Source organism: Prosopis cineraria, unplaced genomic scaffold (assembly GCF_029017545.1).
Source record: "Prosopis cineraria cultivar Desert tree isolate PC_DT_omini unplaced genomic scaffold, ASM2901754v1 PC7, whole genome shotgun sequence".
Lineage (NCBI taxonomy): Eukaryota > Viridiplantae > Streptophyta > Magnoliopsida > Fabales > Fabaceae > Prosopis > Prosopis cineraria.
The window spans coordinates 32,701,059-32,725,547 of NW_026555338.1; the positions used below are offsets into that span (position 1 = coordinate 32,701,059).

Below are 24,489 nucleotides of genomic sequence, written 5' to 3' on the forward strand. Positions count from 1 at the left end.
TGATATTCTGAAAACATAACATTGATGCAATATTCAATCCTGAGTTCTAAACCATATTCGAATATGCATTTTAGATATCTTGAAAATATAATTTTTCTTCTGTTTATTCAAATAATCATTTTGAATATTTGAATACCACTTCAAGCAATTGCAAATAGGCTTCCATTTATTAAAATATGAAAAAGTGTTATTTGAATATATAAAAGAAATTTGCATTTCATTGAAAATCAGTCGTATGTCAAGGAAGAAAGATTACATATGCCTTCAAAGATATCCATAAGGAAAATAATAAGTTCTATTCAAATATGCAAAAGTGTTATTCAAATATATGGAAGAAATTTACATTTCATTAAAAATCAGTTGCATATCGAGAAAGAAAGATTGCACATGCCTTCAAAGATATTCATAAGGAAAATTAATGAGCGATATTTTACAATGCAAAAGTGTTATTTGAATATATGAAAAAAATTTACATTTCGTTAAAGATCATCACATATCGAGAGAAAAAGATTGTATATGCCTCTAAAGATATTCATACGGAAAATTAATGAGTCATATTTGAATATACAAAAGTGTTATTCGAATGAATGATTTTTTTTTCTTCATATAATTGAAGCTCAAATGCATATAGTGAAAAAATTGTTGTATATGACTAAAGATTCTTGCTTCTAGTATTTTAAAATGCTTCTAAGTTAAAATTTTTTAGAATATCAAAAGATGTTATTTGAATAAATGAAAGTTTTTTATATATAATTAAAGTTCAAATGTATATAGTGAAAAATTACTGCATATGATTGAAGACTCCTGTAGCTAATATTTTAAATTGACATATTTACACTGAAGAACTTTGTATTAAGTGTTAATATGAAATTATCGACAGTGAAAGATTTTATGCAAAATATTAATGATAAAAAACCTTGCTTAATTTTTATTTTTTTAATCAATAAGAATATTTTATTATTTAACCCTCAACAATTATTGCTAGCGAAAGTCCTCAATGTTAAATCTCTCCCAACTCTTTTTCAGCAATTAATTGAACCCCACCCCCACTCCCCCTTTCCGCCTTTCCTTTTGGTAAACATAATTGTTGTCACTCGTCATGCGTATCACAAATCTCTTTCCGTTGAAATATCCAATCTTGATCTCACCCTCCTTCCCTCCAATAAATAATCATTCCAACTCTAAATTTCTCTCTCTTCATTTCAGTATCGACGCCTCTCCTTCAAAGCCGACCTTCCTGATCTTCTAATGGAGTTTGTCATGTCAAGCTCCAAACTTGTCAGTGTTTTCTTCTCTGCATTTCTGCTTCTCTCTTTCTTCTCAGATTCTCCTTCAAACGCTCAACTTATGCCCCAAGACGAAGGTACTTTCTCCACTCCTCTCCCCTGCTTTTCTTTCTTTCTTTTGTATTTGTTGTCTTGTCTTTTGCTTCAGAATGTTTCTTTCTCTTCTCTCAAACGTTCAGTGATTGGAAACCATAGAAACTCTCTGCAATTCCGTTCATGTCCTGCTATTCAAAACCTTGCTGCAGAAAAGAAACCTCTTTTAAACTCTTCTGCGCCTTATCACTCGTAAAGATACATATAGATGTCATAAAATAGACAGATTTGTATAATGATTTGATCGAAATTGTTTCATAGTGCAAGTTGGTTTCAGAAAGATAAAAACTTTTGCATCAGTTCCCCCGTTTCTAATTTTGAAACTTCCAGATTATGAACTTTCATCACTTATCATTATTATTATTGTTGTTGTTAACAATTATTATTTTATATCTGGGTTTCTGATGGGTGTTTCTTGATCCATAAGGATTCACAACTTCATCAGTCTTCCCAAATTGTCTTGAGTTCTAGTCATTCACTCAGCCCGTTAACACTTAACATTTTTACAGAAAATAACTCTCCAAGGATCTGATGATAACTCGCGCATAGTTCGATTTTGTTTCTGCATTATGGCGGATTCTGGATCATAATTCATCTTTGCTTTGACATTTAATTTGCTGGGATTATATTATTTCATTTTTTTTAACTGTCATGATTGAAGATATGGTGTGCTGGCACGGCCATGTGAAATCACCATCCTTGTTCGTCCTAAAAGGATCCACAGTACTATATGCGTCATTTTCATGTTTCCGAGAACACCATTTGGGCCTGCAGTAATTAAAATTAAATGCATAAATGGCATTAATTAATAATGTTTATAAATGGGTATAATTCAGAAAAATTAGAAAGCATCAAACTCATGATATTCTGAAAGCCTAAACTTGAACTGATTGCAATATATTTAATAATAGTAGTGTATTTTTGAAATTCTGATTTTTTTATGAGAATTATTTAGCTTTCAAAACCACTTTTCTTTTTTATGGATTCTGAAAGTGGGATGCTTGGATTGCTTTCCTTTGGCTTTAGCCAGAAGAGATTGGTTATTATTATTATTTTTAAACTGGTATGGGTCTGGTGATACCAAGCTTAAAAAAACGAGCCACATTATTCATATTTCATATGTGTGATTTTTTTAGAGGTTTATATTATATATGCATATATATTATAATACACACGCGCACACATAAATGGGTCATCACAAGTTGAATCTGTGGACTGTAGCCTGTAGGATAGGTAAATAGACAACAACTCGCTGAAAATGACCCTGCGATCTGCTACTTGCTGTCACTACCATAACCCATTTAATGATTTTCTTAGAATTTTAGTTCATGTGAAAAGAGTTAAAAAAAAAAACGAAAACAAAAACACGAAGAAAACGATGAAGGTACCTGAACTTTAATTTGCCTTAGTCATTTGGGTAAATTATTCCTTCAATCCTATTGCTTGTTTTGTAGTTTAAAATATATATTTCTCAAAGATTTAATTCCAACTATTAAATTATTATTTTTTAAAATTAAGAGTACCACTCATGGTAATTAAAATATAAATGAAAATGAAATTACTATTCAAAACAATACTTTAACCTTACATATAAACTTCTTATTCACTCTCCAGCTATGTCTTAGTTGGCCTGTCACAGTACATAAAATAGAGTCTAAACTCCGTGTATTGCTATTACTAGATATGAACTTGATTTATTTGATCAAATGTGTTGATGAGTTGTGATGAGTTATATTGTTAATGATTATAAATGGTATGATTCTTTTTTTCTAAATTATATATATTGAATATTGATATTGATAGCTTTGCCGTGTGATCAAAACAGGCGCTATGTTTGAGACTCGTTGCTTAAATGTACACTGCATGTTTCTTTACTATTTAAACTTATTGTGTTTCTCAGACCATGTACTGAGTTAGAAATATATATATATATATATATCACTTTTGGTTAATTTCTAGGGGTGTGTGTACACACTTATGATGTGACGCAGGTTTTATATGATAAGCCTTGAGAATGAAAGCAATCTGACTGTCTGTGTCCTTTGTGTTCGAGAGGGTAATCAATTTGAATGGGGAAACTAGTTTGGATGATTGTTTTGGACCCAAAAAAAAAAAAAACTAGTTTGAATTATTTACTTTTTTATTTAAAGGAATCAAAGTAGAGGATGTGAATAACTTAATTTTTATTTTTTAATACTATTTATAATCGTTATTAAGAGAAATTAAAGATTATTCTCATGGGTATCTTTCTTAAAGAAAAAAGAAAAGAAAATATACACTTAATTGAATAATAATATTTAATGTTTAGATTATATATGTATATGTTGATCAAGTTGCTTGGGAATATTAAGATTGGGAAGAGTTTTGCATGCTTGAATAAAAAGTTGGAATTTTTAATAATGCCAATTGTTAGATTGCCCACAATGTATGACATGGTCGTATCACATTCAAAAGGAAAAAAGGAAAAAGAAAAAAAGGCATGGCTGTTAGTATTATATTACGGCTTTTGACTCTGAAACTTGAAATCATGGGCATGCCAGCATTGAATTGTGAGAGCAAGCCAAATCTCGACCTTCATTTTTATTTATAATTTGTTTCCTGTTTTGTGGGATCCAAAGGACTAAACAAACATTGAATCAAGACTAATACAGTACAAAAGCTGATTTATGTGTGGTTCTGTTGATTTCTTTCATTTTCTGTGGGATCCAAAAGAACTAAACAAAGATGAAATGAATACAATATTATCACATAGAGCTAATTCGTGTGTGTGTGTTTTGTGATACAGTGAAGGCACTACAGGCAATATCTGACAAGCTCACAAATGTGAATTGGAAGGTTACAGAGAAATCTTGCAATAATGGAGACTCAGGATTTAATAACCTCACTACCACATCCACTCAAATCGTCAGGACTGTCATTTGTAATTGCACTTTCCAAAACGGCACCGTTTGCCATGTCACTCATATGTATGGCCTTTTGGTTACTAATCATATATATCCGTGAAATAAACAAACTTGTCTGAATCTTCTTTCAATTATACACAAACCGATGTATGAATTCTGTAAATTCTATACCATTTTTTTGGGCCGGAATTATTAGTGTTTAGTGATACAACAATTTGTCATTGGTAGTCTTTTGAAAGGCCAGAATATATCGGGAGAAATACCAAGTGAATTTGGAAATCTTACACAACTGATTGAACTGTGAGTGATTATACCCTTCTTTTTTTGGATTCATTTGCATTCATAATCATTGTGAAAATGTATCAGAATCAGCGAGCACTGACGGAAATTTATTGTATTGAGCAGTGATCTCACTCGCAACTATCTCAGTGGCACAATTCCAACGGTTTTTACACGCATCCCTCTTGTCAACCTGTAAGTTATCGTATAATGTGGTATTTTCAAACTCTATTTGAACTGGGCATGCAAATATAATAATATGATAAGGTATATTATATGCTATGCATGCGTATTTGAAAATTGAAATCATTCCCATGTACATTTACTTCAGGTCCCTTTTGGGGAATCGCATTAGCGGTTCAATTCCAGAAGAATTGGGTGAAATTGCTACTCTGCAGGATCTGTAGGTTTTTGACTCAATGCCAATCTCATTTTGAATTGGGGGAAAAAAAGTTGATACTGCAGCTAAATAAGTTTTGTATTTATGTTTACAGGGTCTTGGAGGATAATCAGCTTGGACGAAATCTTCCTCAGAGTCTTGGAAATTTGAGCAACCTACGGAGACTGTAAGTTCCTTTGTTCTTTTGGCAGTTTTCATTTGTGGCTTTTGTCACCGAATAGAGCAACCTGTTAACTGATGGAACCCTCTACTCTATTAAGCTTAAAAATAAGCAAAACCAGAAAATACACTGTAAATGTAACTAACAATTACTATTGCTGAACAATAGAGTGGGATTACAATCAAAATAAAGACTGAAATTACACTGAAATGGCAATTACAGAGCATGAAACAACATAAACTATACCCTCTGAGCAGCAACACGGACAATGGTCTCTCACAAATACAAACTGAAGTAGAAAGATAAAATGATGAAGAAAAGATAATCTTCTCCACCCCTAATCTGGCATTCGAGAGGCCAGAACTCTCCTCACTTGACCACAATTCTCCAATAGTCCCTCCTCATCCCTCATCACGGAAGTACATATTTATACAGTCGAAAAGTAGTCATTACCCCTGCTGACACTACCCATACCCTAGGCTGCACCTAACCTGACTTTTCTTTTATTATTTGAATCTTACAGTTATAAACCTTCAAATAAACCTCTTGACCACTGGTCTTAGTCTTCTTTAAATCACCTCCCTGCCTAGATTGTCCACTGTAAGCCTTAGGAAATGACAGGAAAATCTTTTGGGAATCACCAGCTCTATCATTACCCTCCCCTTGAAGCTTCACCTTGTCCTCAAGGTGAGAATTAGAAAGTGTTGGCAATCTTTTGGGAATCACCAGCTCTATCATTAACTAATTTCAATTTCTAGTTTTTCTGTTCACTGTTTCCTTCATTTTCTTTTGGGGCTGCGTAATATTATGTCATTTGATGATGCTTTTCCAATTCTTAACTTTGTTTTGTGTGAATCTGCAGACTTCTTTCTTCCAATAATTTTACCGGGGTGATACCAGAATCATATGGAAACCTAAAGAACCTAACTGATTTGTGAGTGATATCATGTGTTTGTGTTGCTTAGTTCATCTTTGTTATGGTTGTTATTAGGCCATTTTTTTTTCCCCTTCGCCCGTCGGCTTGGCCTTTGTTAAATACTGAAATCACTCCTAACTTTTCTGCAGTAGGATAGATGGGAGCAGTTTATCAGGGAAGATACCTGGTTTTATTGGGAACTGGACCAAAATTACTATTCTGTGAGTATACTTTCGGTTATATAGTGTTCTTGTTGATGGTGAAACTAAATTTTTGTTAGTTCAATTTCTTTTCATTTTTTAAGGGAATTGTACGTTTTTTTTTTTAAAGGAATATGCAGGGCACAGGCATGGAAGGTCCAATTCCTTCTACCATATCCTTGTTGACAAATTTGAAAGAATTGTGGGTGCTCATTTTTTCTTTTAAACATCTACGTTGTAAATTGTTTTTGAATTTAATCTTCAACACAGCAATACTTTCTTTCTTTTTATTGAAGAGGCATATTTATTTCAGGAGAATATCTGACTTGAGTGGAACGACTATGAGATTTCCTAATCTAAAGGATTTGAAGATTTTGGAACGACTGTGAGTTGAAAACTTTTCTACCATTATGTCGAGCTATGCATTTATTTGGGTTTCATATGAAATGTTTCACATCCTCCTTTCTATGATTTTTAGGATACTGAGAAATTGCCTAATCTTTGGTCCCATACCAGATGACTTTGCCGCCGAGATGACAAATTTAAAGACTCTGTAAGTCTGCATCATATGAGTGCTTTATTGGTTAAAAAATTCATGGATGGATTTGAGGCTCCCATCCCCCTCGGGGGAAAACATTTCATGCACTCTATTTATGGTATTCTATGTTTTTCAGGATGAACTAATGTATTTTGGTTACGGTTTATTGATTTGAGTCTTAACTATTTCATTTTGCACAGAGACCTGAGCTTTAACAGGTTAACTGGTTCAGTCCCTGCTTCATTTCAGGACTTGAATTTTAATCACATGTAAGCAAACGTTTGCATTTATAGGCACGGAGTTTAATAAAAAAGATTGTGGATATTCTATCAAAACAATTTCTTGCAAGTTGATTTCTTTATCTTCATTGGTTTTAACTTTTTGGAATCATTAATGGGATTGATATTAATTATGGATGCAGGCTTCTGACGAACAATTCTCTGAGTGGAGTAATTCCAGGGTGGATGCTAGGGAACACTCATAATATGTTAGCTTTATATCCTTATTATTTTTCTAATAGCAAAGTCTTAGAGTCACCTCTCACACAACTACGAAATACCACATTGGTGAAGAAACTAAACTTCAATCTCATGATGTTTTCTTTCAGTGATTTATCTTACAACAATTTTACTGAGGCTTCTGCATCTAGCTGCCAGCAGTTGGATGTGTAAGCTTCTCTTTGTTTGATCAATTACATAGAGACTTTTGCACCTATACTGTTAATGCTTAATATTGACTACTTGCAATTATTGATGGACAGGAACTTGGCTTCTAGTCTCTCGTCCTCAGCAAGCAATTCGTGAGTTCTTGGTTATGATGCACCTGTTTCAAAATTTTTAGTTTCACTTATCTGTCTCTTTAAATCATCTGTTGGAACAAAATGTTCATCTTGTAGACTTTTGTGCTTGAAGAGGGGCCTACCTTGTGAGGGAAAACCAAAACGTGAGTTGAGATGTATTACATCAATCATGTTTTCATGCGCCACAAATAAATTTGTTTTGTGAATCTATGATACTTTCTCCTAATTAATGTGTGTTTTTTTACTGTAGATTATTCATTGTTCATAAATTGTGGAGGACCCAAAATGGAGTTCGAGGGTCACGAATATGAAGAAGATTTAACTCGAGATGGCATTTCATACTTTAATTTTCAAAACAATTGGGCTTATAGCAGCACAGGAGTATATATGAATAATGATAATGCTGATTTTGTAGCAACAAGTTCAACTTTATTGAATGTCAGTGATCCAGCATGCTACAAAACAGCCCGCCTTAGCCCTCTATCCCTTAAGTACTATGGCCTATGCATGATGAAAGGCAATTATAAAGTAAAGCTCCATTTTGCTGAGATAATGTTTTCAGATGACCAGACATATAATAGCCTTGGCGTGCGAATATTTGATGTTTCAATTCAAGTGAGTGATGAAGGAAAATACTCTGTTAGATTGTTTCAATTGCTTTTTACATTTTTATCATGTGTTGTATTTCATTCTGCTACAAAACTGAAATTTTGAAGCTAGAAATTTTGTTTTGCATTCTCACAGGGTGTTAAATACTTGAAAGATTTTAACATTGCGAAGGAAGCTGGTGGAGTTGATAGGGGCATTACCAAGGTATTTGATGTTGATGTGAATGATACCACCTTGGAGATCCATTTATATTGGGCAGGGAAAGGAACTACTGCGATTCCCAATAGAGGTGTATATGGACCTCTAATTTCTGCCATCACTGTGACCCCAAGTAAATATTTCTCACACTGTTAACTTACTGTTTTCTTATAAATTGCCTGGATGTCATGTAATATAAGAATTTATTCTCTGTTGTAGACTTCAAAGTTCCAACAAAAGGGTTGTTCACTGGAGCTATCGTTGGAATTGTGGTTGGATCATGTGTTTTTCTTGTATTGGTACTTATTGTCCTCCGAAAGAAGGGTTTCCTTGGTGGGAAAGATACAGAAGACAAAGGTAATATCAGAGTTCAAAATAAACTATTTTTCAGCTCTTGTACTTTAGGTCTTGCTAATAGTCAAGAAGCAGGATGAATATACATTAATCAATTCAATAAATCCCCGGGTATGAAGTGGCAATAATTTGTTAAAAATGAAATTTTAGTTGCTTCATTCTAGCTGAAACTATCGATTTTTATTTCTTGTATTCTCTTAGCATTTTTTCCCCCTGTTTCCATTTGCTTACACTTATCCCCTGCAGAACTCTTAGATCTTAAGACAGGCTATTTTTCTCTAAGACAAATTAAAACAGGCACCAATAACTTTGACCCTGCAAATAAGATAGGAGAAGGAGGCTTTGGGCCTGTGTATAAGGTAAAATCAGAGTCTTAAATACCAGAGCATGCCACTTACTCCTTGTTTGATTGAACCAAACAGGGTATTATGCTTTTGATACTGATTTAGATTACTTTATAACAGGGTGTGCTGTCAGATGGTGTAGTCATTGCTGTTAAGCAGCTCTCTTCCAAGTCAAAGCAAGGGAATCGTGAATTTGTTAATGAGATAGGAATGATCTCTGCATTGCAGCATCCGAATCTTGTGAAGCTTTATGGCTGTTGCATAGATGGAAATCAACTAATGCTTATATATGAATACATGGAGAATAATAGTCTTGCTCGAGCACTTTTTGGTACATGCTTCATTGATACTTTGTATATGTAGATACCTACTCCTAAATAACAATGTAACTTGGAAGAAATTTCTCTTTTTCTTGATTTCTTTTGACTTTTAGGCCACGAAGATCAGAAGATACACTTGGATTGGCCCACAAGATTTAAGATTTGTCAAGGGATAGCAAGGGGTTTAGCTTATCTTCACGAGGAGTCAAGATTGAAAATAGTGCATAGGGACATTAAGGCAACAAACATCTTGCTTGATGAGGATCTAAATGCCAAAATTTCTGACTTCGGTCTAGCAAAGCTTGATGAAGAAGAGAATACACATATCAGCACCCGAATAGCTGGAACAATGTTCGTATTACTTCATATTTAAATCTGTTCTTGATTAATTGTTAGTTGAAAGTTTATCTTCAGCATGCACTGCTGGGTTGCTCTTGTCTGTTGCATAAAGCCATGCTCACTTGAATGATTTTAAAGACATTGATGCGATATTTGGGAGATAGAAGACTGTTCTTTGGGGGGGGGGGGAAGGAAGTGCATTCATGCATTTCTCATTTCTTTGAAAACATATTTTTGCGTACCGAACATTGCCTAATGTTTTCATATTTATTTAATAAAATCACTAAATGACAGATATTACATGCTCTTTTTTCAGTGGTTACATGGCCCCTGAATATGCAATGAGGGGTTATTTGACAGACAAAGCAGATGTTTATAGCTTTGGTATTGTTGTCTTGGAGATTGTTAGCGGAAAGAGCAATACAAATTACAGGCCTAAGGATGAGTTTATTTATCTTCTTGATTGGGTAAATTAATTTTTTCTGTGGCTCATGCATTTGATAAATGAAGCATTGCTCCATTCACTCCCGTGGTCATCTTAAAAATTTGAGATTACCAAAAGCATTTTCATAATCAAATAGGATGCCACACTTAAATTACTTCTGAAAACAAGGTGGTGTTACTCCTCATAATACATCTTTGTATGCCATTGAAGGCCTATGTTCTACAAGAGCAAGGAAACTTTCTGGAACTGGTGGACCCGCGTCTTGGTTCAAGCTACTCCAAAGATGAGGCCATGAGAATGCTCAACTTGGCGCTTTTGTGTACCAATCCATCTCCCACTCTCAGACCGGCCATGTCATCTGTAGTGAGCATGCTTGAAGGAAATATTCCAACTCAAGCACCAATAATCAAGCACAAAAATTCTAGTCAGGGTCATCAGGATGCAAGGTTCAAAGCCTTTGAGGTGCTATCACACGACAGCCAGACGTCTCTAGCCTCTCAAACAAGTGTGGAGCAAAGGGGCAAGTCAATGGATGGGCCATGGATTGACTCCTCAATATCTCTTCCAAGTAGAGATGATTATTCTTCATCTAGCAAGCTTCTTAGAGATTAACATAATGAGTATGATTCCAATGAGGAAGAAAACTTGCATGTATATTTTTAAATCCTTTCTGTAAAGGAGTAAACTTGAACGGTAGAGTGATAAATGTATTTAACGTCAAAGGGAAAGCCTTGAAGTCATATACCTAGTACTTATTAACAATTTCTTGTCAGCAATTTTAGCCTACTTTATTTTTAGTAGTAGCAGTACATAATAATATTTTATGACAGAAAGGACTATGATTCTTTTGAAGTGGATTCATCATAATTATTTTCCTATCAATATGTGTCAAATATTATCACTAGAGAGTTAGTTTAGTAATCCATTTTTATTGTTGGCCAAAAAAAAAAAGTAATCCATTTTGATTCTGATATACAATGGACTTTTAATGAATAAACTAAAAAAGATAAGCCTACACTGCTAAAGATATAAGTCTTGAAATCAACTTCTGATTTCTAGTGTCAACGAGAATTAAAAATATTATTTTTTCATAACATAATAAATTAATATTTAAATTCTTGAAAGATATTCATATTTAATCCCTAATCATGCTTTGAATATGATCATTTCCAGTAAGAAAAAACTCAAGTGCCAAAAAAGACTTCCGATTTCACACAAGAATTCTCGCATTCCTATTCTCTCCGTGATGACATTTCATGTGTTCTTCCTATCAAAATATGGTTGTCAACTGTTGTTCTAGAGCTACAACTGGCAGATTAATTTGGCATGTACTGGCATTGTTACTGGCAAAGGTACAACATAGTCTCGCAAATTGGTCTGGTCTCAATTGTTATTAAAAACTATTTGCTGGCATCCACCCATTGTCCATTGCATTGTACTTTCAAATTTAATGTTGGACCAAGTAACTTGTTTCTTAGACTTTCAACAACAAATCTCATGATGGATGTTGCTGCGCTGAAGTTCTTCCAAAGTAAGATGTTTCCATACGCAAACCTTGGATTACAAAGCTATAGAAGAGCAAACAACAACAACGAATAACAAACAATTCACGGAACTCAAGTCGCTGCTCAACAAAGAGGGAACCTTTCATTAGTAAGCACACACCACGCACCCCAAGACGCGATTTTGAAGTTGATAACAATTTCAGGTCAAGATTTTTCTATTCACATGAAGACGGTATCGTTGCTATGAGCAGCTCCCAACCAAAAAACCTTGCACTTGCAAGTACCTGTTAACTAAATCTATATACACTTCTCTTAGTTCATGGAAAAGTTGGTGCCCAACACTGGAAGCCCTCTAAAATTCAATTCCGCTATTTATCTGAACAGAGAAAGATGGTCGCCCAACATTGGATAGAGGAGCATCAACTCTCAGAACCAGACCCGAGCTTCCTACATTTCCATTCCACTTCGATCTTCCAATCTGAACACACAAGACATAACTGAGCCAAGAACCCACCATAGTTCGGCAAACGCAAGTCAGAACACAATGTAAACAAGCAGAGCTTTAACCACGCACCCAGGAAGGTATGTTTTAAAATCAGCAATTAACCACGTAAAATGCTGCCTTTCTAGCTAAATAAATGAATAGATAATTTTTTTAACCATTTTTATCTTTTTAGGAACTTATCAATACTCAGATTTAAACTAAAACTGGCTTGACACCTGGAAGGAGATCAGGGGTGACAGCAACTAGCATTACTCATGGTCATGGACAATAATATTACAGAATATCAAAGCATACCATAGTTGTTTTGTCAGAAACAAAATTTTCACATACAAAACTCGAAGAAGCCTTACTGTATGATGGCTTTAAAAACAACTTACGGATATTGATGCAAAGGCAGAAGGATACGTCATGAAGGCACATCCAAATATTAAATTCAGCTTCTCCTTGATGGAATGAATGAGTTCGGCCCGCAGCCCAGGATTGCTTCCACCAAAAGTGGGACACACACTGACCATAAAAAGAAAAGTAACCAGAACATAGATCAAGAAAGATTAGAGACATGTGATGTGAATTGTACATTACGAAAAGGCTTGTATTAGAAGCATGGGAAATATACCAAAAAATGCTAAAAGTAGTTGCAAACAAACGTTTTGACTAATTACCGCTCATTATTTGGAAAAATGCATAAAGAGAAAAGGAAACAAGTACTGAATCATGTGCTGAAATAATTTTACTGGAATATAGGAGGAATCCCCTGGATGGGTAAATAAGTCAATTCTTGAATGTTTAGCTTTTGTACAAAATAACAAACTTTATAATTGGATTAGGGCATCCTTTTTTCAGTCATTCATTGAATGAAAATTCACTACAAGTGACGGTAACACTAGCCCTGCTTGATTCATAATGAGAATTCATCGAATAATGAATCATTGAGTCACTGCAATGACATATATAGAAGAAATACTATATAGATATACTGAAAATTCCTCAAGAAAAAGACTTATGATGGAAGGTATCCTTTGATCATATCTGCTTAGGTTTTCTTCCAAATTAAATAAAGAGAACATAATCAAAGCATTGCAGTCTATGTGCTTCACTGATCCAAGCTCAAAATTGAGATGACAACTTCAAAAGCCTGCTATAGGTTAATTTATTTTTCTCAAGGGGAGGCGGGGATGGATTGTAGGACATATTGATTGCAAAGCTTTAAGCCAAGATGTTACCAACATAAGTGATGGAAAATGATTCAATTTGTAGCATCTATTAGATTAAGCTAATGTTTTCTCCAAAAGAGTTTCACCATCTAATTTGCAAAGGGACAACCAGGTTGTTTTCAGCTTATCTGTTCTTCCACTTGTTTAATCTTCGGGACCACTATAAAGACTCATTGTCCTCCTCTCTTGTCTTCTTCTACTCTTAAAAAAATTCTTCTCTTTTATTTAGTGAATGAAAAAAAGAAGCTTTCTTGCATGTATTTCTCTGCTCTGGAAACTTCATTTATAAATGCAGGCAGGCAGGCTACTGATCACATACAGACAACATGAGTAGCAGATGCATCTCCAGAATGTAACGAAAGAACCTCAACACCTAGACTTTACCCAGAGGAAATAACAACATGGAGTATAACATGTACCTGAATTGAATAGTTGGCCTCACCATGAGACCAGATCTCTGCCAGGCCAAGGCCTGAGCAACAGCAAAGGAAAATGACTTATCAGGCCATTGAACCATTGGTGTAATTCTTGTTCCCCACTTATTCTAACAAAAAGCAAGTTAAAAAAAAAAAATTAGTCCCCATGCATGAGAAAATGAGTTTCCATTCCAGAAAATTCTGACTACGAATATATTATTTCATTAAAACCTCCAACAATTTCAACCTCACCTTGCATGAAAAGCTGAATCTCATTTCTCCTGGATATTGACCGTGAGCTTGTAGAAGACCCCCACAAATAGGAAGGAAAGCACTAGTATTTAGACCCTCCCCAGATACATAGGTCAACTGTCCGTTAGGAAATTGAAGATCCACAAATGACTGTGTGCAAAGAGTAGAGAAAAAAGGAGATGTCAATGTCAGGAAATTCTTTTCTCAAAGACAAAATTAGCAGATATATTGAAAAACTGCACGCGCTTGTACTCAGAAACAGCTGACATACTAGTGACGTAGAACCAAAGCAAGAAGGAAGGAAGGGAGTGAAATATTGAACAAAAAAACTGAATGTTTATAATTAATGATCGAACTGAACTAACCACAGCTAGTACGGGCTTTATATAGAGCCCTAGGTTATACTCAAATACAAGACAACGAGTTCGAATTCAAATTGCAAATAATGCACCTTGATCTCTCCCTCCTCATAACCGTTTGGGTTGATAACTTTGTTCTTAGCCACATCCCAAATAGTGCACTTTAAATATCTTCTTCAAAAAGTCTCTCCAAACAACCAGCTCTGCTAGCACTTTGCAGATTTACAGTACCAATCCTTATGTATAGATTCCCACAAACTCCTAACCAATATACCACCACAGCTTTCATTTTCAAGCTTTGTCTCCTGAAGCAGTACATCGGTTTTGAGATAACCTGTTTAACCTTCTTCCCCTTCCCCAAACAATCCAACCAAAAAGGCTTAATACTTTCACCTTGCACACCACCCTTCCTTCACACCTCCACAATTTTATTATAGACAATGCAAGATTGAATAATTCTTTTTCCACCCACTTCTTCCATCATGGATTACACTAAAAAATGAAATTAGAAGAAACTTAAATGCATAACTGAACTAGGATTATTATTAACTTCACTTTTAGAAACTAAGAATGGATGATATCTTAAGTAAATAGCTATAGTTCTGCTTATATTGCTGACAAAAAAAAACCGTACATATAACACTGTTGACAGGCAAATGTAACATCAGTTAATAATGAAACTAATAGCTGGTCTTTTGAGAGTCATTAATAAGATATCAACTTACACAAGCCAAGGGATTGAGGCATAGCATGGACATCAACAGCCACCTTCTGTGTTTTGACCACACTGCTGGGCAAAGAGAATGCATTCCGTTCTGACAATCAAAGAGCTAAGCATGTAAGGTCATAATGAAAAACCCTCCCACTCTACACAAAGAGGACTAAATGCATTATCACACAACCAAAAACAACTTTAAAGACAGGAGAGAACTGTCACTTGACTATAAGTGAGTCATGTTTGTATGTGGACCATAGGTTTGGCCTGGCTTGCTACTTAGGTCAATGTAAGCCTGGAGAAGTTACGGCTAATATTATTCCAAAATCACATAAAGAGAGAATTTTGTACCAATAATTTAGGAATATACTCAAACTAATTAAAAGGATAAATAATTGAAAAACTGTTTCCAGACGTCAAATGCCTATAATGCAGTGGATAAGGACTTATTTTATTAGGCTATATAAAGCTTTCTTAGCTAGACCTTTTTTCTGGCCAGAGAAGCTTTCTTAACTAGACTTAAACACGTTATTGGCAATTTGATAACAGACTGGAACTTAGCCAGCTGAAGCTGATCTTTACCTTTCTGTCATAGCCATACCAAAGCAAGTGTTGCTTGGACAGATGGACAGGCAAAAGGAGAGTTGAATCACGGACAAGGAGTAAAGGTCCAAGCTGGACAAGGAAAAGAGACGAATTTTCATTTCCTGATGTAGAACTGCCATGAGATGCCTCCACTCTCCATAAATCTCCCCTTGCAACTAAAGAACCTTCTACCTCTTGAGTTCTACTATCATAAGTTGATGAAACATTTATGACTCCCTGCACTTTGATAAATAAAACCGGTAAAGGAGTATACAACGGGGAGAAAGAGAGAGAAAAATGTAACCATACAAGTTATGAAGATGTTACATCATGGAATTTTGTTCTCACTTGATGACAAAGAAGCCCATCATTTCTTAAATAAAAATCACAAGAAACTCGAGGCTTTTAGAACACATGATTTTCCCATCCTGTTTGCATAAAGACACTTCAATTTAAAGTTATGCTCCAAGATCTAGATTACTTTGTAAATTAATATGACCAAACAACAGGATATGTAGGCTCTACTTGACTCCTAATACAATGTCATAAACAATTAATTTGTGCAGAACCAGAGCAGACATTACATGCAGAAGGATTGACAGACTTCCTAGTAATGCAGTCATCTAGGGCATAACCCTTTGACTGAAAACAATATATATGAGTCTAGTGCGCTTAAATACTGAAAGGTTGGACCATAACTCTTTCCATGACAAAACACAGCCAATCCAAGAGAGACTGGCCTTCTGGTCCGAAGCAGACCATAAATTAAGGAAGAACTATACATCGGAGAAGACAAACCCTTGGCCATATTGTATCAGAATAAGAGCAAGATGATCTTATATTGAGCAAAAATAAAGGGAAATCAATTCAACTCATATTTGTGGTAATGTTCCAACGAAGCATAAACGGTGTCCAGTTTAACAGCTCTATTAGAGGGTTAACTATTTTGCTCTCATTTTATACGACGAAAATTGAAGTGGTTCAATTGATGCTACGCTGCTAATCGCTTTCAGATCCTCAGACCTCATGCGTCAAAACACGGCTGCTTAATTGCTTGTGCCAGAAAAATACCAACTAAAGACTTTACCTGTCTTTTCCCCAGAAGACCAGCCGAACTAAGGTTGAAGCCGCCAATTTCTTCATCCATCGATCCACCAGCAACAGCATCATTTTCAGCAAACCCATAATTTTTCAACCTTTCACTCAGAGATCCCAAATCTTCCTGCATATTAATCCCGGCATCAGCTGTCAGCCTACCTTTATCTCCTTCCATCCGTGTGGAAGCCATCACCGTGTCCTCCTGCTTAAACGGTATTGGCAGCGACCTGAAAAATTGCTGAACTAACCCATTCAAGCTCGCACCAAAGTCCGCTCCAGCTTGCCCAATCCTGCTACCGATATCAAATATCGCCGAAACCCCATCGATTCCATAATTCTCCGTCGCTAATCCGAAATCCCTCTTCCCAAAATTCTGGGTCGGGAATTCCAGATCAAAGAGTTTCGATTTCGGAGGAGTAGGCCACGTGAAAGGTGGAGGGCTCATGTGAGACTGAATCAATCCAGAAAAACCCTGCGCAAGGCGATCGGCCAGATCGTGGCCGTGCCGCTGGACCTCCTCCCATGCCTCGAACGACCTCTCCACTGACATTTCGCCTTATCCAAAGAAGTCACAACCTACCCATAAAAAGTCGGAAGTAATCGCTGAACGAATTGAAGAAAAGAGCTAGCTCTTAACCAAGACAAGCATAAAAATTCAAGTTCACGGACGAGCTGGAATAACGGAATCAGTAGCAGAAGCAAATCAGGAACTGTAACAAGTGAGAGAGAAGATTAAATTGCCGCGGCAGGGACGATTAGAATTGAGACTTGAGAGAGAGAGAGAGAATGACAGAGGCTGGGCGAGCAGGTGGGATCAGAGAAATGAAAGAAACGCGATTTGCGAGAGAGAGAATGACAGAGGCTGGGCGAGCAGGTGGGATCAGAGAAATGAAAGAAAATAATCGCGTTGTTTGTGGCTAAGGTGAAAGACGATTTTATTGAAGGAGATGCGTGGGTCACGTGGCGAGCATGGAATCACAGGTGACAGCCATTCAGAATCCAAGAATTTTAGACTGGCCTGCAAGAATCTTCCCAATTTTGATGTCTTTCCATTTTGAGATGCCATGCCACAGTAAATTAAATTATTAAACTAGGGGGTGATGACAAGGCTGAAGAGCAAGCCACTGAAAACGAAAATCAAAGTAGTCATCATACCAAGATACTGATTTAAAATTATAAATCAAATCAATTGTGGACAGAACATATGACAATACTATTTTATACTTTATCAATTCAATCAAGATGATCGATTCAAATTTCTATATTATATTATACTCAATAGCAATCTCCCTAAACTGTTAGGCTTTTTTTTTTTAATATAAGTTATGTCACTCGCACACTGTTTTAAAAAGGTTGAGCCAGCAAACTTTCCTTATAAATATCAGTAAATATATCAATATTGATAGTTTGATACATTGATTAGGTGGTTGTTTATTGCATGCAATAGAAGGGGAAAAAATAAAAAATAAATTGAACTAAAAAAAAAAGACATTTCAATTTTTATGAATTATAATAAAAAGGCAGTAGTGATTAGAATCCCGATAGAGATATGCCCCAAAGAGGTATTCACAAACTTGTTTAAATCAAAGATTTAAAGATGTGGAAACAGAGGGGCTTGGGAGAGGTATAAAAAGGTTGGGAATGGGCGAGTAGTGCAAAAAGGACAAGTTAAGGATGGAGCATATCGAGTACCGTTATGTTCGGCTATCCTAGTTTATTATCATGTTTTTGTGGGCTTGTGGCCCAAAAAAAAAACTGTACTTTTTGTCTTTTTTAGCCTATTTTGTGGCATCTGGTCAAAAAAATTTTCTTCATCGTCCTGTTTTAGGCTTTTAGCTCAAGCCACCAGTGCGAAGATGGAATCATGGAATCAATGATGCATACAGTTCCCATTTTTTCTCTCAACTATTCCTAAGTCAAAATGCCATGAAATCCAATGGAATTTATTTCCCAAAAAAAAATTCCATGGGATCGTTTTTTAAAAAAATTCAAGGATAGAATCGTCTTACAAAATGAAATTTTAATGAAAGAAAATTTCAATCCAACCAGTTAAAAAATAAAAGGCCAAAAAAAGAAGTATTTTTACCCAAAATAATAATAATAACAAAAGTACGTCTTAAACGACAAGAAATGTCAAAAAGGGTAAAGAGGAACAAAGCAATTTCAAACATATCCATACAACGTAGCATGCTTGCATATGAAGGGCCCGCTCGCTTGGTACACATTCAAAAATACAAATTGGATATTGTAGCCTGATATTTTTTCCCCCTCGGCCGGTGGCATTGTACGAAGGCTACTCTGATTTGGTCACTTTTGGAGATATTAAAAGATAAGAGTAAACGATGACCAAAAATATAAAAGTATTGTGGATAATGTCTTAAAATACCAATTGTCCCCTTCATTGATCTTCATTTCCAATTTCTACCGATTTTTTTTTTTTTGCCAACAATTTCTTGACCCATGATTAATCATACAAACGCAGTAGGGGTTTTTAGAATTAATAATCTAATCTAATAAGCATGGATAATTTTTTTAAAAAAAAACTACATGTATTTAATATAATTTTATTTCATATTGAATTAGAATGACAATTCAAAATAAGAAGCATCTCAAATTCTCTACCTTTGAAGGTCTGGAGGAGAAAAAGATGATTCAATAATCAAAGAGTAATCCATTCAATTTCACTGCATTAAAGACATCTCAAAACTTTTTCCCCATTACCCAGTTCTTTCGCCACCAAGCATACCGTCCTGATAGAGTTTCTTTGGCACACACGACCAAAAAATATTATGAAAAATTTTAAAAGTAAGAAAAAACTATTATAACTTTGCCTTTAAATGGGGGAAAAAAGATAAATAAAAACTACTTATCCCTCCAAGCTATAAAGCAAGACCGTACAGAACATACATAGCAAGCAAGCCCAAGGATACTGCATGAAGACCAGTGCTTTAAACTTTTAAAATGGAGAGTAGATATTGATCTCAGTAAAAAGAATTATAAATGCTCTAGTACGAAATCTTAAACACAAGTTTAAAATGAAAACAATATTTTTAGAAAAGCTATTCCAATTGAGCTTAACAATTCTTAATTTTAATCCAGTTAGATAGTCATATATTAAAAAAAAAAAAGTGGAGTGCAAATATGACATGTCAGAATTTTCAATTACATTTATAAATATTTATTAAAATTAGATTAGATTGCGAGGCTCATTATGGTGTTTAGGGGAAAAAAAGGACAGAAACATGACAAAAAAGGGGGAAAAGAGAAAAGATGTGGGGGAAGTGGATCCTACTTGTAAGACAGGCCCATTACTTTTTCTCTTGACATGACCCTTGACCCTTGAAGTGCCCCAAGAGATATAAAATCCGCAAGAGTTATTGGACAAAATGCAAAAATACAATTCAAAAACGCTGGAAAGACATTATATATAACAATTATACGGTTATAATTTAGAAATATCTCTAATTAGAAACAACCACTAACAAATTTTACAGTTTCTGACACTATTCTTGCCGGAAGCTAAAAACTCACTGGAATGGTAGTATTTGTTGCAATATCACAATGGATGGTCTATGGCTTTTCAAACTATGCTGTTGTCATATAGTCAATCAACCATCAAAACACCTACAAATTTGCTGGATCAAATTCCTAAAATAATTCAGTACAGCTCAAAAAGACCATCCTATCAAATTTCCATAATGGCTTTGGCCACTTAGTCATGGTTACACTTCCTGAGTTATCCAGTTTCTTCTGTGGCAAGCCAACCGAAGCCAAGAACCCATGCAATGAATATCAATGGTTCCCGAATTCAAGTACTATCAAGGTTTAACAAGACAATGATGAAATCAGAGGGTAGCAAATCCACTCCAAAACTCACTAAACCTGTATGCAAACTGAATAACTATCAAAGTGAAAGGATTAAAAAAAAAAATGCATACAATGAAAGAGAGAAGCTGTCTGCATCCACCTTGATTATGGTCTTCAAATATTTCTACAAATAAAACAAGGACTCCAAGTTCACATTCAACCACTGACTTCTTTGAGTATAAATTATTTTACCTGCAAAATAATAATAATGTTAAATCGGCCAAAAAAGGAGTAAATTATATTCACGTTCTCTCTAGTTTTTGAAACATACACTTCATCCAGTTTCAACTTTATATTAGAATCTCCCTTCAGCTTTATGAAACCCACATTCATATCCCTTGTAATTTAAAAGTATGACATTAATCTCCTTTACTTAGAGATTTCATAAAGATTAACTTGGCCTTTGTTGGTGGTTGCACTAGAATGGGGCCGGGGAAGGGATGAGTGTAGGTGTTATAAACCTTAAAGGAGATTGATATAATTTACTAAAGAAATCAAATTGATCCTACAATAATAAAATACCTGGTCCTTGAGCTACCAAGTGTAAGCTCAAGATCATCTGATCCAAACTCTTCATGGATCCTTTCTCCTTCCCATGGCTTCACTAGCCCAGATGTGTTGCTTCCAAATGCAAATTCATCAGCAATAGCTTCAGACATGGGAATATCTGCAGTATGATCAGAGCCAGCTGCTATAGCTGGAGAACACGTCCCACTATGCCCAGGAGTCCACATGTGAGATCCTCTGCCTGCAGCCATAGCATCTTCCTTGAAGCCAAATGGGTTCTTGGAGATCAGGCTAAATGTTGGGGAAGTTGGAAGCTTAATCCCTGCAAACCATTCAGGGTCAACTATCTGGCGCCGAGGGCTTGGAGGAGTGGAAGAGGGCATGAATAAATAGTGTTGTCCTGCCCGTGTACATTGATCATCCCAGTCAGTGCTGATTCGAGGTGTTCTTGCAGTAGGAGAGCTCAGCGGAGGTGTGACAGGAGCACTAATGGAGCCACTGTGAAGATAGTGATGGGGAAGCTTGGGGGAAGATGCTGAAGATGATGTAGTAGATAAGTTTTTCAGCCATGGAATGAGGGTATTGCCATCAGCATTAGGATTTGGTGCATAGGGGGATGAGGATGGGCTCGGGAAAGAAGATGATCCTGGGCTTGGGTTGTAGGAAGCACAGGGACTTGGATGATAAGATGAGCAGGGGCTTCCCGCTGCAGACCCACCAACTATGTCCATTCGCTCTAGAGGCTTGCATCCCTACATATGCAAAATATTTTCAAAGAAGGATTAAAATGTAGCTTGTGGGAATCTACCATCACATTTTCCAAACGACAGTGGGATTTGCAAAATCAGAACAGTCGAGCATTTATGCTGCTCAAAACGTAGTATCCTGGGATCTAAGATATATAATGATGCATTTCTAGAATCAGTAACAATTTTCTGCACTCTTATACATGTATGAATCACCAGTTTTCTGCTCTGCCCTAAAGTCTATAGAGACAAGTTGCTTGACTACTGGCCTACCGCAAGTCAACGAACATTCTTGTCTGCGAGGCGTATGAACATGCAACGGCTTAGATTTGGTAGTCGTTTTCACTTTCCAGGAAGGGGGTGGGGGAAATTTTCTCCTCCATAAGATTTATGAAGGAGTTCTGGATTCTCAGGAGAAGATGAGCCAAGCAACGTAGAATCTCTAGTTTCTCCATTGCCATTGTTACTTTATATAATAGCATTTTTTCCTGGCTTATTAAAGAATTACTGAGTTAGAAGCAATCTTACCTACCAGCTTCGAGAAAAGCACTCAACAGAGCGCAGAACCTTGCAATGTGAATGAAAATGGCGGATGTAAGATGTACCTTGCGATAAGTGGTGCCGTCGGGTTCGACGGTCCAACCAGCTTCGTTGCAGAGAGCCTTTAGGACTTCATTGTTGTCGCAGTGCTTAGGGAGCTTGTAGTTACCGTACATTCTGAGACCAGAGAAGATCTTTGCCGCTATGGCTCGCCGCCTCCTCTCTCTCCTCTTGTTGTTCTCCCTCTCCTTCCATGTCGGTAGCCTCGTCCCCGACGTCATCTCTCTCTCAGAGAAACCACAGAAACGAAAAAGGCCAAAAGAAATAGAGTAACACGGAGTAATCAGAAGCAGATTATAGTACAGATTTACGGGCAAATTTCTGGGTCACAGAAGAAGGAAAAGCAAAGAGTCAAGGCGATGAACAAAGCAGGGAAACACCACCGGTTTCGCAATGTAGCTCAGTAAGAAGCTGAATTTTAGGTACTAGAAGTATGTGGTGTGGCCGGAGTAGGATCGGCGATCAGAGAAGATACATGCCGGAAAACCGGGAGCGGTATTGATGAGAAGAAAGTGAGGGGAGAAAAGGGAAAGAAAAAAGAAAGCACGAGTTTGGGGGACGAGAGGCGCTATGATAAGCCAAATTTGCGGATCAGAGAGAAAGATAAAGAGAAAGTGAGAGTGATGTGAGAGTTGTTGTGTATAGTTGTGCAGGGATTGTGTGTGAGACGTGAATACTGAAAACCACCACAAGGAGCCACAACCACTTCCTCCTACCTCTCCTGTGCTCTCTGCTTCTCTCTCACCGGTAGCTTCTTGTTCCGTGTGATCTTTCTTGCCATGTGATCTTTTGTAAAGAAAGGGACTTACCATTTAAATGAATCATATGCATTCTATGTTTTTAAAAAAAAAAAATAATAAAAGGAGACAAATAAAGAAAAACCTGACAAAAACTTTTTTTTTTTAACCTTAAAAAAATAAGAAGGCATGCTGAAGATCAAAATATCATGTCTTCAGCATTATCATATTTTTCTGCCATCTATAAAAAGATTAGAAAAGATAACTGTTGTGCCCACATCTTGTATTATACTCTCCCTAATCTTAAACATAAATCACATTGTAAAATAAATTTATTTTTATTTTTATAAATCACTTTGCATAAAAAAAGTTGATCATTCATCAATTTCTCTCAATTTCATCCTTGACCATTTTTCAATTCGTAAAGAATAAAATGTTACATAAAAGAGAATATGTTTAATATGAATAAATTAGAAAAAAAATTCCTTTTTAGACGGCATTAATAATTCCTTTACTCTCCATTTTTTTCATTATCGTTAGATTAAAACTTTTCAATGGTTTTGATTTAATTTTAATAAATTATTATAATTTCACTTAAAAATACATTATAAAAATATTATAATTCTAAATTATTTAGATGAAATTTTAATATTTTAAATTTATATATATTTATGTAAACTGTAATAATAATTTTATTAAATATTAAATTAGAATCGTTAAAAGCGTTATTCCAATGGTGATGAAAGAAAAATGAGAAAGATAGAGAATAAAGAAACATGACAGCCCCTCTCCCATAAATAGAATATGACCGAAAGAGTAGCCTATAAAAAATATTTTCATTTTTTCTTAACATCGCATAAGTTTTATATATTTTCAGGCACCCAAAATTCATGTAAATTTCCTGATAAATAAATAAATAAATAAATAAATAAATATATATATATATATATATATATGTATGTATGTATGTATGTATGTATGTATGCATGTATGTGTGTATGTATGCTTTTCAGACTTGAATCTCCTTGTAATTTAATTCACGCTTTATCTTCTTCTTCTTCTTCTTTTTTAACAGTTTACATGCTAAGAAATGACTTTGACAAGTATTGAGTATATTATTACAATCGTTGGCATGAAAAAAAGATTCAAGTTTGTGGCAGGAAGTGATTGCCAAAATCTCATTAATTTCTTCTATAGAAT

At 35.5% G+C, this 24,489-nt stretch overlaps 3 protein-coding genes across 4 annotated transcripts; 1 reads left to right on the top strand and 2 right to left on the bottom strand.

The window, feature by feature from the left end:
- Positions 1–1,149: 1,149 nt before the first annotated feature.
- Positions 1,150–10,959, top strand: LOC129315703 (probable LRR receptor-like serine/threonine-protein kinase At1g53440). 2 transcript variants are annotated; one of them, XM_054959662.1, is made up of 24 exons: positions 1,159–1,363; positions 4,165–4,345; positions 4,511–4,582; positions 4,688–4,756; positions 4,893–4,964; positions 5,056–5,127; positions 5,984–6,055; positions 6,187–6,258; positions 6,368–6,439; positions 6,551–6,622; positions 6,716–6,790; positions 6,976–7,044; positions 7,197–7,262; positions 7,383–7,442; positions 7,536–7,574; positions 7,671–7,717; positions 7,825–8,189; positions 8,319–8,514; positions 8,601–8,738; positions 8,982–9,094; positions 9,200–9,410; positions 9,513–9,750; positions 10,055–10,205; positions 10,394–10,959. In XM_054959662.1, the coding sequence occupies exons 1-24, from the start codon at positions 1,249–1,251 to the stop codon at positions 10,793–10,795; spliced, it is 3,039 nt and encodes a 1,012-aa protein (XP_054815637.1). In that variant the 5' UTR covers positions 1,159–1,248; the 3' UTR covers positions 10,796–10,959. The 2 variants fall into 2 exon arrangements, with proteins under 2 accessions (XP_054815638.1, XP_054815637.1); XM_054959663.1 differs by lacking the exon at positions 10,055–10,205 and having other exon boundaries at positions 1,150–1,363; positions 10,394–10,629.
- Positions 10,960–11,704: 745 nt separating this feature from the next.
- Positions 11,705–17,720, bottom strand: LOC129315706 (uncharacterized). Its single transcript, XM_054959670.1, has 7 exons — positions 16,822–17,720; positions 15,732–15,971; positions 15,160–15,249; positions 14,076–14,225; positions 13,827–13,951; positions 12,571–12,700; positions 11,705–12,166 (listed from the first exon to the last, which is right to left on the bottom strand). The coding sequence occupies exons 1-7, from the start codon at positions 17,380–17,382 to the stop codon at positions 12,041–12,043; spliced, it is 1,422 nt and encodes a 473-aa protein (XP_054815645.1). The 5' UTR covers positions 17,383–17,720; the 3' UTR covers positions 11,705–12,040.
- Positions 17,721–20,227: 2,507 nt separating this feature from the next.
- Positions 20,228–23,322, bottom strand: LOC129315297 (BES1/BZR1 homolog protein 4-like). The gene is made up of 3 exons (XM_054958902.1): positions 22,558–23,322; positions 21,222–21,958; positions 20,228–20,891 (listed from the first exon to the last, which is right to left on the bottom strand). Exons 1-3 carry the CDS (start codon positions 22,771–22,773, stop codon positions 20,888–20,890), a joined length of 957 nt encoding a protein of 318 aa, XP_054814877.1. The 5' UTR covers positions 22,774–23,322; the 3' UTR covers positions 20,228–20,887.
- Between the last annotated feature and the right edge of the window lie 1,167 nt (positions 23,323–24,489).

Excerpts from the sequence above, each read along its gene's own strand:
- LOC129315706 (XM_054959670.1), bottom strand. The coding sequence starts at position 17,382 with ATGTCAGTGGAGAGGTCGTTCGAGGCATGGGAGGAGGTCCAGCGGCAC. Across the intron at positions 15,972-16,821 it reads GTCTTCTGGGGAAAAGACAG|GGAGTCATAAATGTTTCATC; the intron begins GTAAAGTCTTTA and ends ATCAAAGTGCAG. Across the intron at positions 12,167-12,570 it reads CTGCCTTTGCATCAATATCC|ATTGGAAGATCGAAGTGGAA; the intron begins GTAAGTTGTTTT and ends TTGTGTGTTCAG.
- LOC129315297 (XM_054958902.1), bottom strand. The coding sequence starts at position 22,773 with ATGACGTCGGGGACGAGGCTACCGACATGGAAGGAGAGGGAGAACAAC. Across the intron at positions 21,959-22,557 it reads ACGGCACCACTTATCGCAAG|GGATGCAAGCCTCTAGAGCG; the intron begins GTACATCTTACA and ends TTGCATATGTAG.
- LOC129315703 (XM_054959662.1), top strand. The coding sequence starts at position 1,249 with ATGGAGTTTGTCATGTCAAGCTCCAAACTTGTCAGTGTTTTCTTCTCT. Across the intron at positions 4,965-5,055 it reads ATTGCTACTCTGCAGGATCT|GGTCTTGGAGGATAATCAGC; the intron begins GTAGGTTTTTGA and ends TTATGTTTACAG. Across the intron at positions 6,791-6,975 it reads ATGACAAATTTAAAGACTCT|AGACCTGAGCTTTAACAGGT; the intron begins GTAAGTCTGCAT and ends CATTTTGCACAG.